Source organism: Colobus angolensis, unplaced genomic scaffold (assembly GCF_000951035.1).
Source record: "Colobus angolensis palliatus isolate OR3802 unplaced genomic scaffold, Cang.pa_1.0 Scaffold7, whole genome shotgun sequence".
NCBI lineage: Eukaryota > Metazoa > Chordata > Mammalia > Primates > Cercopithecidae > Colobus > Colobus angolensis.
In genome coordinates this window covers 18167853-18180614 of record NW_012120709.1, presented here as the reverse complement: position 1 = coordinate 18180614, position 12762 = coordinate 18167853, and the positions used below count along the sequence as shown (strand labels likewise).

General features: G+C 41.3%; 1 protein-coding gene across 5 annotated transcripts in view; it reads left to right on the top strand.

Moving 5' to 3' along the window:
- Nucleotides 1-12762, top strand: part of PPP2R1B (protein phosphatase 2, regulatory subunit A, beta) — a 41525-nt gene that overhangs the window by 9581 nt on the left and 19182 nt on the right. For 4 of the 5 annotated variants that reach the window (XM_011926713.1, XM_011926712.1, XM_011926711.1 and 1 more), the window contains 6 exons: nucleotides 2072-2227; nucleotides 2424-2538; nucleotides 3261-3331; nucleotides 4257-4391; nucleotides 5208-5381; nucleotides 9505-9565. In XM_011926713.1, the coding sequence (XP_011782103.1) occupies nucleotides 2072-2227; nucleotides 2424-2538; nucleotides 3261-3331; nucleotides 4257-4391; nucleotides 5208-5381; nucleotides 9505-9565 (712 nt within the window). The remainder of the gene's footprint in view (nucleotides 1-2071; nucleotides 2228-2423; nucleotides 2539-3260; nucleotides 3332-4256; nucleotides 4392-5207; nucleotides 5382-9504; nucleotides 9566-12762) is intronic. The other variant, XM_011926715.1, reaches the window with a different exon arrangement.

Here is a 12762-nt window from a genome sequence, read left to right as displayed (position 1 = left end):
ACCAGAGAAGTACTTTTTTAACAAATATGTATTAGCTTATATTTCAGTAGTTGATTAGCAGTCCCATGATTTAGCATCATTTTTGAAATCCAAAAATATCTGTGTAGTCACTACCAAGAACTTAGCCCTGCCTTTTTTAGCCTGTGCACTTGCATACGGAGGAGTGTGTGTGTCTTTGGCATATAGTCAGTTATTGTTGATACACAGTTTTTAAGATTTGTAATATTTTGGAAGTTGGAGTCACTGTTAATGTCTCTCAAGTATATGTATGCGTATATACATAACTGTTACTGTACATACTTAAAATATTTTACCTATTTCTCCTGGGTGCTAATGTTTACATGTATTAAGATTCTACCTATATATGTATAATATACAAGTCTGCAGTCTCAGTTTCTACTTTCTCATTGATTTTTCTTTTTTTTTTTTTGAGTTGGAGTCTTGCTCTGTCACCCAGGCTGGAGTGCAGTGGCGTGATCTTGGCTCACTGCAGCCTCTGCCTCCTGGGTTCAAGCAATTCTGCTGCCTCAGCCTCCTGAGTATCTGGGATCACAGGCACGTGCCACCATGCCTGGCTAATTTTTGTATTTTTAGTAGAGATGGGGTTTCACCATGTTGGCCAGGCTGGTGTTGAACTCCTGACCTCAGGTGATCCACCTGCCTCGGCCTCCCAAAGTGCTGGGATTACAGGCGTGAGCCACCGCGCCTGGCCCCTCATTGATTTGTCTTAATTGTGTATTTTCCACTTGTTCAAAGGACATAGGTGTCACGCTGACTTTGGCTGTTTACATTTGGAAAGTTGAGTTCATTAATCCCATACTTTTCTAATTTCTGTGTTTTTCTAGCCGCAGCTTCCTCAAAGTTATTCTGTCCTTGATCTTCAACATTTAAATTCAACTGATTTTTGTTTTTGATTTCTAACTTTTAATTGTTCTGTGTATTTCTTTCCAAATCATCATCTTATGCTGCCTACACTCCTGTTACTGCCACCCTGATCTGAGTTTTTTGAAAACTGAGCTTCCTAAGTGATTTCCTTTACTCTTATTCTCTACCTTTGTCCTAATCTGTTATAAATAACTTGTACAAGTATTCTTTTCATTTTTATCCCTCAACTTTCTATTATAGTAAGGCTTTGAAGGCATCATTAAAATGATTTTTTTTGTTGTTGTTGTTCAAATTTTAAAATTTTCATTTCCTTTTCCTTCATAGAAACTCGGCATTCTAGCCAAGGTAATTACTTTGCTGTTTACTCATAGTACAAAGTCATTTCTATCTTTATGACTTCAACATGCCGTTCCAGGCAAAGGGAGCAGCTCTTTCTTTTTTTTTTTTTGAGACGGAGTCTCACTCTGTCGCCCAGGCTGGAGTGCGGTGGCGCGATCTCGGCTCACTGCAAGCTCCGCCTCCCGGGTTCACGTCATTCTCCTGCCTTAGCCTCCTGAGTAGCTGGGACTACAGGCGCCCACCACCATGCCCGGCTAATTTTTTGTATTTTTAGTAGAGATGGGGTTTCACCGTGTTAGCCAGGATGGTCTTGATCTCCTGACTTCGTGATCCACCTGCCTCAGCCTCCCAAAATGTTGGCATTACAGGCGTGAGCCACTGCGCCCCGCCAGGAGCAGCTCTTTCAAGATGTAAATAATGGCCAGGCGTGGTGGCTTGTGCTTGTAATCCTAGCACTTTGGGAGGCCAAGGTGGGTGGATCATTTGAGGTCAGGAGTTTCAGATCAGCCTGGCCAACATGGTGAAACTCTGTGTCTACTAAAAATACAAAAATTAACTGGGCATGGTGGTGCATGCCTGTAATCCCAGCTACTCAGGAGGCTGAGTCAGGAGAATTGCTTCAGCCTGGGAGGCAGAGGTTGCAATAAGCCGAGATTGTACCACTGCACTCCAATCTGGGTGACAGAGTGAGACCCTGTCTCAAAAAAAAAAAAGATGTCAAGACATGAAACTATATAAGGTGCGGCAGTCGTGGTGGTGTTTATTTTTTTAAACACCCGCACCACCCCACAGCAGTTCCCCATGGGTCTCGGTAAATGTCTGAATTACAGAAATTTTGTTCCTTTAGGATTCAGTGCGCCTCCTAGCTGTGGAAGCTTGTGTCAGTATTGCCCAGTTATTGTCTCAGGATGACCTTGAGACTTTGGTGATGCCTACACTTCGACAAGCAGTAGAAGATAAATCTTGGCGAGTTCGCTATATGGTGGCTGACAAATTTTCAGAGGTAAAATGATCATTTTTAGGTACTAAGGAAATAAACCTGAACACCCACAGATTTGCTGTCGTACCCAAAGTTTCTGAATTCTTTTCAATGGGAAGTGTTGTGGCAAAAATATGTACTTACAGGTTGCACAATTTTGTTTTGCTCTTGTTAATTCTTTTGTTAGTATACATTAAAACCCGTTCAAATTCTTTTATAGCTCCAGAAAGCCATGGGTCCTAAAATCACCCTAAATGACCTCATCCCCGCCTTTCAGAACCTGCTTAAAGACTGTGAAGCTGAAGTCCGGGCGGCTGCTGCCCACAAAGTAAAAGGTTAAGGAGTTCAGTTTATGTTGGAACATGTGTCGTTCATTTTGGTGCATTTCTTTTTAGTGAATTTTGCATGTTTTTTGTTCTAGAATATGTTTTTAAAATACATAGGGATGTTTTCAGTGTGTGGAAATGTCACATTGTCACATAAAGATAGATAGTCCCTTTATGTTTAAAACCAGGAAATCATTTTGTCTTGTTTTTGTAAAAAAAAATGCTTTTCAGATTGGATTGGTGTGATATGCAATGGCATAAAGATTTCATAAAAGAAGTTCATTTAGAACAAGAGCTATTTTCCTTATTTGCTTAAACATACAATGTAATTGAAATTGTTGGCCGGGCGCGGTGGCTCAAGCCTGTAATCCCAGCACTTTGGGAGGCCGAGACAGGCGGATCACGAGGTCAGGAGATCGAGACCATCCTGGCTAACACGGTGAAACCCTGTCTCTACTAAAAAATACAAAAAAACTAGCCGGGCGAGGTGGTGGGCGCCTGTAGTCCCAGCTACTCAGGAGGCTGAGGCAGGAGAACGGCATGAACCCGGGAGGCGGAGCTTGCAGTGAGCTGAGATCCAGCCACTGCCCTCCAGCCTGGGTGACAGAGTGAGACTCCATCTCAAAAAAAAAAAAAAAAAAGAAATTGTTGATAAACCTGGTTAAATATCCTCATTTGGCTCTTTGTAAATGGCCCTGTGAAAGCATTCTTTTTTTCTATTTATCTTTTAGAACTTGGTGAGAACTTGCCCATTGAAGATAGAGAGACCATAATTATGAATCAGATTCTGCCCTATATAAAGGTAAACCTGACTTTAGTTTATTTTGTTTCACTCTGATTTGTATAAAGGTAAACCTTAATCTCATTTTTTTGTTTGTTTACCTTAAAGCTCTTTGAGTTTAAAGGTTGATAGGGAATGAATGGGGAAGATGTGTTAATGTGCAACATTGTTATTTATCACTTATTAGCCTATTGTAGTTGTAAAATGCTCTTTGGTGCATAGGTTTATGTTACCTAACTAGTAGTCTGAGGAAACATTATCAACTAATCAATATTGAAATACTGCTGTCTTTAAATTGCTTGGGGTCGGGCATGGTGGTGCATGCCTGTAATCCAAGCACTTTGGGAGGCTGAGGTGGGAGGATTTCTTGAGCCCAGGAGTTTGAGACCAGCCTGGGCAACATAGTGAGACCCCATTGCTACAAAAAATACAAAAATTAGTTGAGCCTGGTGGCATGCACCTGTAGTACCAGCTACTTGGGAGTCTGAGGTGGGAGGACTGCTTGAGCCCGGGAGGTTGAGATGGCAGTGATATATGATCATGCCACTGCACTCCAGCCTAGGTGACAGGGTGAGACCCTGTCTCAAAAAAAAAAAAAAAAAATTCAGGCCATCTTGGTGGCTTACACCTGTAGTCCCAGCACTTTGAGAGGCCAAGGTCAGAGGATTACATGAACCCAGGAGTTCAAGACCAGCCCTGGCAATATAGTGAGAACCTATCTCTACAAAAAATAAAAAAAATTAGCCAGGCCTGGTGGTGCATGTCTGTAGACCCAGCTACTCTGGAGGCTGAAGTGCTCCAGCTGGGAGGTTGAGGCTGCAGTGAGCCAAGGTCACACCACTGCACTCCAGCCTGGGCAGCAGAGGAAGACTCTGTCTCCCAGAATGATGGTATGGAAGTTTCTGTTGTCTTGTAATAAAGGCTTTTAATTTTGATTTTATTTTAGGAATTAGTATCCGATACCAATCCACATGTCAAATCGGCTCTAGCTTCTGTAATTATGGGATTGTCTACTATTTTGGGCAAAGAGAATACCATTGAACATCTTCTACCTCTTTTTTTAGCTCAGTTAAAGGATGAGGTAGGTCTTACTTTATGTTCTGTTGCTTTTGATAGTGATTTGATTTGATTTGATTTTTGGTTTGGGGTTTCACTAAAATAGAACCCCCAAAAAGAAAATGGATAAAAAAATCATAACTTATTTTAAACCAATGACAACACCTGTGATTTTGGTTACAGGGTTATAGGTTCCTCAGAAAGTGGGCACAAGGACCCATTAAAGTAAACCTAGAAATGTCTATCACCTTCACCTGACTTTTGTTTTATACTTCCTGGTTCCTTTAAAGCTAATGTGTCTTTGTTTAAAAAGTTTCTTTTATTTGAGTTTAAATATAGTATCCAAAATTATGATACCTAATATTTACTGAGTAATTACTACGTACCAGGCATGAGCCTTAGTGCTTTGCATGTATTTTTACATGTAATTCTCACAACAATCCTATGAGGTAGGTCTTATTATTCCATTTTACAGATGAGAAAGTTGAGGCCCAGAGGGTTAAAGTAACTTGAGCAAGGTCTTTCAACAATGGCAGATCTGAAATTTGAGTGCATCTGATTTAATTCCAGAGATTATGCTCTTTACCATTTTATAGACTTTTCTTGTAGTCTTTAGTCTTACAGACTTTTCATTGAAATTTCTGATTAAGATCATTTATGTTCCTTGAGTTATTTATGTACTCTCTATTATTTCTTCAAGATTATCCTTTTTTTTTTCACCTGAGTCAGTACTTTGTAATTTTAAAACTTACTTAGCAGTTTTTATCTTATCCTGACAGGAGATTGTTGGGCACAGTACTTGATTTTTATATGTGGTCTTTTGGGGCTTGTGTGCTTGCAGTGTCCTGAAGTTCGTTTGAATATCATCTCCAATTTGGATTGTGTAAATGAAGTGATTGGAATCCGTCAGCTCTCTCAGTCTCTCCTTCCTGCCATAGTGGAGCTGGCTGAAGATGCCAAATGGAGGGTCCGGCTGGCCATCATTGAGTATATGCCACTGCTGGCAGGCCAGCTGGTGAGTATGTGTTGCTGCATGAACTGCAGGGTAGTGTCAAATAGTGACAATTTACCATGGCAAGTAGGAGGCCTAGTAGCCTGTATGCTTACGTTTGTTTAGATGGATGAAAGTATGGCCTTGTTCTTGTTACCTATGGGATAGTTTTTATGTTTATTAGTGCATACATTTCTTTTTTTTTAAGATGGAGTTTCACTCTTGTTCCCCAGGCTGGAGTGCAATGGTGCGATCTCAGCTCACTGCAACCTCCGCCTCCTGGATTTAAGCGATTCTCCTGCCTCAGCCTCCCAAGTAGCTGGGATTACAGGAATGTGCCACCACACCCAGCTGATTTTGTATTTTTAGTAGAGATGGGGTTTTACCACATTGGTCAGGCTGGTTTTGAATTCCTGACCTCAGGTGATTCACCCGCCTTGGCCTCCCAAAGTGCTGGGATTACAGGTGTGAGCCCCTGTACCCGGCCTGTTAGTGCATAAATTATAGGTTGAGTATCCCTCATCTAAATATGCTTGGGACCAGCATTTTTGGGACCAGAAGTGGATTTTGGAATATTTGTGTTATAAATACTTATTGGTTGAGCATCCCAAATTCAAAAATCCAAAGTCCAGAATGCTCCAATGAGCATTTTCTTTGAGCATCATATTGATGCTCAAAAAGTTTTGGAGTTTGAAACATTTCACATTTTGAATTTTTGGATTTGGGATGCTCAGTCTGTATTACAGAAACATATTTCACCTCATCACCACCGGAAAACAAAGCCATAGAATAATAAGATCAGTTTCTTGGCATATATAATGTAAATTTTATAATATTTAATGCCTTTGTGACTTAAGAAATATTTAACTGAGAAGAAAAGGGATTATGGTTTTAGGGGTAAGTCTGATGTGACTTTTGCTCAAGGAAACTTCCCTGTTTGCCTTGTATTCTAAGTAAAATGTCCCTAGGTACCACTTGCCCTACATTCTGATTAAAGGGAGGTGAGGAATCACCATATAAAAAAGAAGTACTGAAAGGCCGGACACAGTGGCTGACACCTGTAAACCCAGCCCTTTGGGAGGCAGAGGCAGGCGAATCACTTGAGGCCAGGAGTTCCAGACCAGCCTGGCCAACATGGTGAAACCCCATCTCTACTAAAATTATAAAAATTAGCTGAACACGGAGGTACATGCCTGTAATCCCAGCTACTTGGGAGGCCGAGGCAGGAGAATCACTTGAACCCAGGAGGAGAAGGCTGCAGTGAGCCAAGATCACACTACTGCACTCCAGCCTGGGCAACAGAGTGAAACTTTGTGTCAAAAAAAAAAAAAAAGTTAGTATTTTGGTCAAAGTCCACATTATCACATTATCTGTTACTGTTTGAGTTTCATGATTAGTTTTACCCTAACTAATCCCATGTTAGATAAAATTTCAAAGCTGGGTTTTATAGCCATATCCTTTCCTTTTTTTGAGTAGGTGACCTTGACTGTTCTAAGTTTGATGTACCTTTATCCCTGTTGGTAGCACTTACTACAGAGTATTGTAATTGTCTGTTACAGTCTAGTTGGAGAGATGGGTGATCTCTCAATGGTAGGGACTGTATTTTATTTCCAGTCCCTAACATAGTGCCCATAATTAATTAGGCACTTAACATTTTTTATTTTGGGGGGCAGGGTCTTGCTTTTGCCCAGGCTGGTCTCAAACTCGTGGCCTCAAACGATCCTCCTGCCTCAGCCTCCTGAGTAGCTGATAATAGGCATGAGCCACTATGCATGGCCAACATTTGTTGATTGTTGAGTATTTTTTGAGAAAGGTGTGTCAGTTTACTACTGACATCACTACAATTTGTTTCCCCTTCCTCACTCCCACTTCCATTCCTTTCAGGTCATGGCATATGGAATTTGTTTTTTCTTTTCTTGAACCCCTGAATTTATATTGTTAATTTTAGTACATTTAGTTTATGAACATGCATTTTGTGAATGTCTGTGGCATTATATGTTGTATAAAATTGAAAGTATCCGATTCTTTGAAAAGGATACCAGACATATTAATGCATAGCGAATGGGATCAGGTGAAGTTATTTTGTCATCCTTTTCCTCTGTCACTCCAAAGTGCTATGGGTCATCTTGTCTTCACTGGTGATTGTCATGGATCTACTCTTCAGAGTGGAGAGGAGCAGTGGTTAACTGATTTGCTGAAGACCAAAACTGTCTGGAAGAGAGGCTGCATTTTAGTACCATTTCTTTTAACCTCTGCTCCTTCTAGACCTGGAAAGTTTCCCAGGGTTGCTAGCTCTATAGAGAGCAGTGTGAAAGCAAGGCAGATGGTGTCTTTGGCTGACTTACACCTGTCTGGCAGGGGTAACATGCCTCGGTCATGAACATTTTGCTTTACAATTTTAACTGCTTGTTAGTATATATATTCTCCTTAATTTTTCTTTATCTCTAAATATTTTTATATCAGATGGTCAATTTATAAAATTCTCTCAAGACTTTATGTATGACCTGGCTTGTGGACCATGGTAAGTAAGTATAAAATTAAACTGCAAAAACTGGAAAGTAGGCCAGGCGTAGTGGCTCACGCTTGTAATCCCAGCACTTTGGGAGGCCAAGGTGGGTAGATCACGTGAGGTCAGGAGTTCGAGACCAACCTGACCAACATGGTGAAACCCCATCTTTACTATATAAAAGATTAGCCAGATGTGGTAGTGGGCACCTGTTACTTGGGAGGCTACTTGGGAGGCTGAGGCAGGAGAATCGCTTGAACCCAGGAGGCGGAGGTTGCAGTGAGCTGACATTGCGCCGCTGCACTCCAGCCTGGGTGACAGAGAGAGATTCTATCTCAACAACAACAGCAAACTGGAAAATAAAGGTTAATTAAAACTCAAGGAAAATTCTCAACCTGATATGAAAAAGAAATCTTGGCTGACGTAATCTAAGTGTATGCCAAAATTAGTGCATTAAGATCTTTTAATACAAAGCAATTTTGGGCCGGGTGTTGTGGCTCATGCCTGTAATCCCAGCACTTTGGGAGGCTGAGGCGGACGGATCACTTGAGTCTAAAGTTAAGAGACCAGCCTGGCCAACGCAGTGAAACCCCGTCTCTACTAAAAATGCAAAATTAGCTGGGTGTGTGCTGCATGCCTGTAATCCCAGCTACTCGAGAGGCTGAGGCAGGAGAATCACTTGAACCGGGGAGGTGGAGGTTGCAGTGAGCTGAGATGGTGTCACTGTTCTCCAGCCTGGGCAATAGAGTGAGACTGCGTCTCAAACAAAACAAAACAAAAAAAACAAACACTCTTTTGTCTTAATAACTGTTTTCAAAGCACTGAAACATTATATTACCTCTCTTTATTTAAAATATAGAATCACCGTCAGGAACTTCTTAGAGTTCAAGGAAGCAAGACTGTAAACGTGTAGACCCCAGAAGGGAGGCACTAGGAACGTATATGTCACAGCATTCTCCCATGTGGTGTGGAAGCCCCAGGGTGAGAGAACAGTGTAAATCAGCTCCCGGAGCCCGTCCCCAACCTGCACTGAAGTGGCCACCTGTTGACCGTTGGGAGGAACAGGGCTGGGAGAGCAAGCCATGCCTGGGCTATATCCCCTATAGTCCTGGGCCTGCTTTATTCTCCCTCCAGGGCTTTCTCCTGTTGTCTCAAAAATACTGTCTTTAATTGGGGGATATCTCTGTGTCTTGAGGTCAGTTGCTTTATTGCTAAGGATTTGTCATAATAGTAACCAAAAAGGGAAGAAAATTGAGAATTAGTAATATTACCGACAGGTGTTTTCCTGGGTAATTCATTTTTACAGGTAATCCAGATTTGCTTGGCAGACCATCCACAGTGCATTCTTCCTGCTCTTTTGCAGTGTTGTGACTGGCTTCTGGCCACCCTGTTCTCTTTCAGCTAGCAGGGCCTACGCCAGCTCACGTATGCTTTTTGTTTGTTTGTTTATTATTTCCATCCAATAAAATAGATTTATGGTTTGTTTGTAATTCCCGTGTTTCCTTTCTGTCTCTTTCATGAATTCAGTTTATTAGAAAACAGCTTTTTTTAGCCTTCAGGTAATCTTGGTGTAATGTAAATAGACCATCTTTATTTCTGAATTTTGGCCATGTATATTAATGGAATCTTCTGTATCTGTAGGGTGTGGAATTCTTTGATGAAAAGCTGAATTCTTTATGTATGGCTTGGCTTGTGGACCATGGTGAGTAGATAAAAACAAATTATTGAAAGCCCATATATCCATGATGTTCATACATTTCCTTTTAGAAAGGAATCTCAGTCTGACCAGATATTTTGCCTTAATACTGTAGGAATGAAGAAAGGCTCTAATTAAAGTTTAGTCTTTTGAATATGAATTTGACATTTCTACCAATTTTTTTGTATCTTATCTTTTATTTTCTCCATTAAACAATTTATTTGCATTATTTCTTACTCAATCTATTACATTATCTTCAGGCCATCTCTTTTATATATCTACTTACTCCTCCCTTATCTGAGGATCCTCTTCTTGACCATCCTGTAATTGGTGTCTTCAGCAGCTATACACTAGGTTGGATGGAGATTGGAATCGGATGAAAGGCCTGGGTGGGAGAAATAGCTACTTGGCTTTTTTGAGGTAACATAGAAGAGGAGATCCTCAGTGAGACAGTAGAGGATTCTTAGGTGTGGGAAACATTAGCTTTGCCATAGGGATAGAGAGGGCCTGGATTTCTGGTTTGGGTGAAAGGAAGACTTACTGCTTGTATTCTCACTGCTGCTGCTACAAAGCTAGGAGAGGGTGAGCTCAGGGCAGGTCAGATAGGACAGCAGGAATGAGCAGGTGACTTCCTGCTGAGGCTTCAGGTAGAGGTACATGTGTGTATCCCCTTGTGTGCCAGGCAGCAGTGGTGACAGATGGACCCTCTGTGCCAGGCCCCAGGTCCGGACTTGACAGCTTCAATGTTGTCTTAGACCTGTTCCAGTGAGTGTGAGTGTCCCTATGGGGTCATGTGACATTGTCCTTGAGCTTTGATTCCATGTTTTGGTTTGGTGGATATAATAGATATCCTGAGTCAGTTCCACAGTATCTTTTATATACTTTCTATACGTATTTAATACATCTCTTTGTTCATCTGTGGGTGCTTATGCCTGGAAATTTGGGAGGAATGAGGATATTTGTGTCTGCTTATACATGTAGGTGGTTTTGTTAAAGGCATATTTGCATCATATGGAGGATCATATGGTTAAGAGTGTGAAGAGGAAGGATGTGAAAAAATATATGAAAATGTGTAAGGGCTTATATATGTGGGTATTTCCAGTGTTTTCAAACTGGATTGTAGACTTCTTTATTTCTCTTTTTCTTCTCTAAAGTTACCTTGTTGTGGCCTCTTTATTTCTTTTTAAATAAAACTTAAATTTGGCAAATCATAGGAAAGAAATACTGCTTTTTTAAAAAAGTTTATGTTATATCTGATAAATATTTAATGTTACTGGGAATGGTGCTTCCTAGCAGATCATTCTGTGCTTTTTTACCTTTTATTTTACTTTAAGTTCTAGGATACATGCGCAGAACGTGCAGATTTGTTACATAGGTATACATGTGCCATGGTGGTTTGCTGCATCTATCAGCCTGTCATCTAGGTTTTAAGCCCTACATGCATTAGGTGTTTGTTCTAATGCTCTCCCTCCCCTCAACCCTCACCCCCTGATAGGCCTCAGTGTGTGATGTTCCCCTCCCTGTATTCATGTGTTCTCATTGTTCAACTCCCACTTATTAGTGAGAACATGTAGTGTTTCGTTTTCTGTTTCTGTGTTAGTTTGCTGAGGAAGATGGCTTCCAGCTTCATCCATGTCCCTGCAAAGGACATGAACTCATTCAATTTTTATGGCTACATAGTATTCCATGATGTATATGTGCCACGTTTTCTTTATCCAGTCCATCATTGATGGGCATTTGGGTTGGCTCCAAGTCATTCTATGCTTTCTTTAAAAGCTGGCAGTTTAGATTAAGGTGGTGTTTTATTTTGAGGAATTTTAAAAGTTCTAATATTCCACGAAGAATTAGATTCCTGACACTCTTTCTCTGTAAGATTGCCTTCTCTATGCAACTTGATTACTCCTTCCTCTTTTCTGATTTTCTCTTTCAGTTTGGGAGCAGGAGAAACCCGTGTTTATTTCACTGCAGCAGTATGCTGAAGTGGGGACTGCAAGAGTTCCATGAACCAATGAAATAACAGCTCTGAAATTGTTCTGTACTTAATTAATCACAGGAGCTTTTTTGCTTTTGCATTTCAGGTAAGTGTTATATAATGATCACTGGATCAGTCAGAGTTTTTGAAACTTTTTCCCTAGTTATGAAACTACTAAAAGAACATTGTGAAAATTCCAGAGAAGTATAAGGAAGAAAGTATCACACACCTATATTCCTGTGGTTGAGTAGACAGTTTTGATCAGAGGGAGGAATGTAAAAGGGAAATTTATTTATTTATTATAGGAGAAAGGAGAAGGCATCAATTATTGAGCATAGACAGACATTCAAAGAAACCTTGCAGGTCAGCCAGGCCTTGAGGGGAGGTGGGGAGAAAGAGAAAGAAATAGACAAAAGAAAGCAGGAAAAGCAAGCAGGCAGAACTGTGGAATGGTTTGCATTCTTCTGAAAACAATTCAGAGGAGCCAAGAACATAGTAGGCATCTGGCCAAGTAGAGTTCCGTGCAGTTAAGGTCTTGGTCAAGGCTGTGTGTGTGTGTGCCCAGTCTCTGGTTCTTCTGGCAGTGAGATCCCTTCCTATGGTAATGGCATTATGATAAAAATCTAAAGCAAGTTAAAAAAAAATAGTAATTTGCTGAGCATGGTGGCTCATGCCTGTAATTCCAGCACTTTGGGAGGCTGAGGCGGGTGGATGACTTGAGGTCAGGAGATCGAGACCAGCCTGGCCAACATGGTGAAACCCCATCTCCACTAAAAACACAAAAATTAACTGGGTGTATTGGTGGGCACCTGTAATCCCAGCTACTCAGGAGGCTGAAGCAGGAGAATTGCTTGAACCCAGGAGGTGGAGGTTGCAGTCAACTGAGATCTCGCCATTGCACTCCAGCCTGGGCGACAGAGTGAGACTCTGTCTCAAAAAAAAAACAACGCTGGGTGCAGTGGCTTACACCTGTAATCCCAGCACTTTGGGAGGCTGAGGCAGGCAGATCACGAGGTCAGGAGATCAAGACCATCCTGGCTAACACGGTGAAACCCTGTCTCTACTAAAAAAATACAAAAAATTAGCCAGGCATGGTGGCGGGCGCCTGTAGTCTCAGCTACTCGGGAGGCTGAGGCAGGAGAATGGCGTGAACCTGGAAGGCAGAGCATGCAGTGAGCCAAGACCAAACCACTGCACTCCATCCTGGGCGACAGAGTGAGACTCCGTCTCA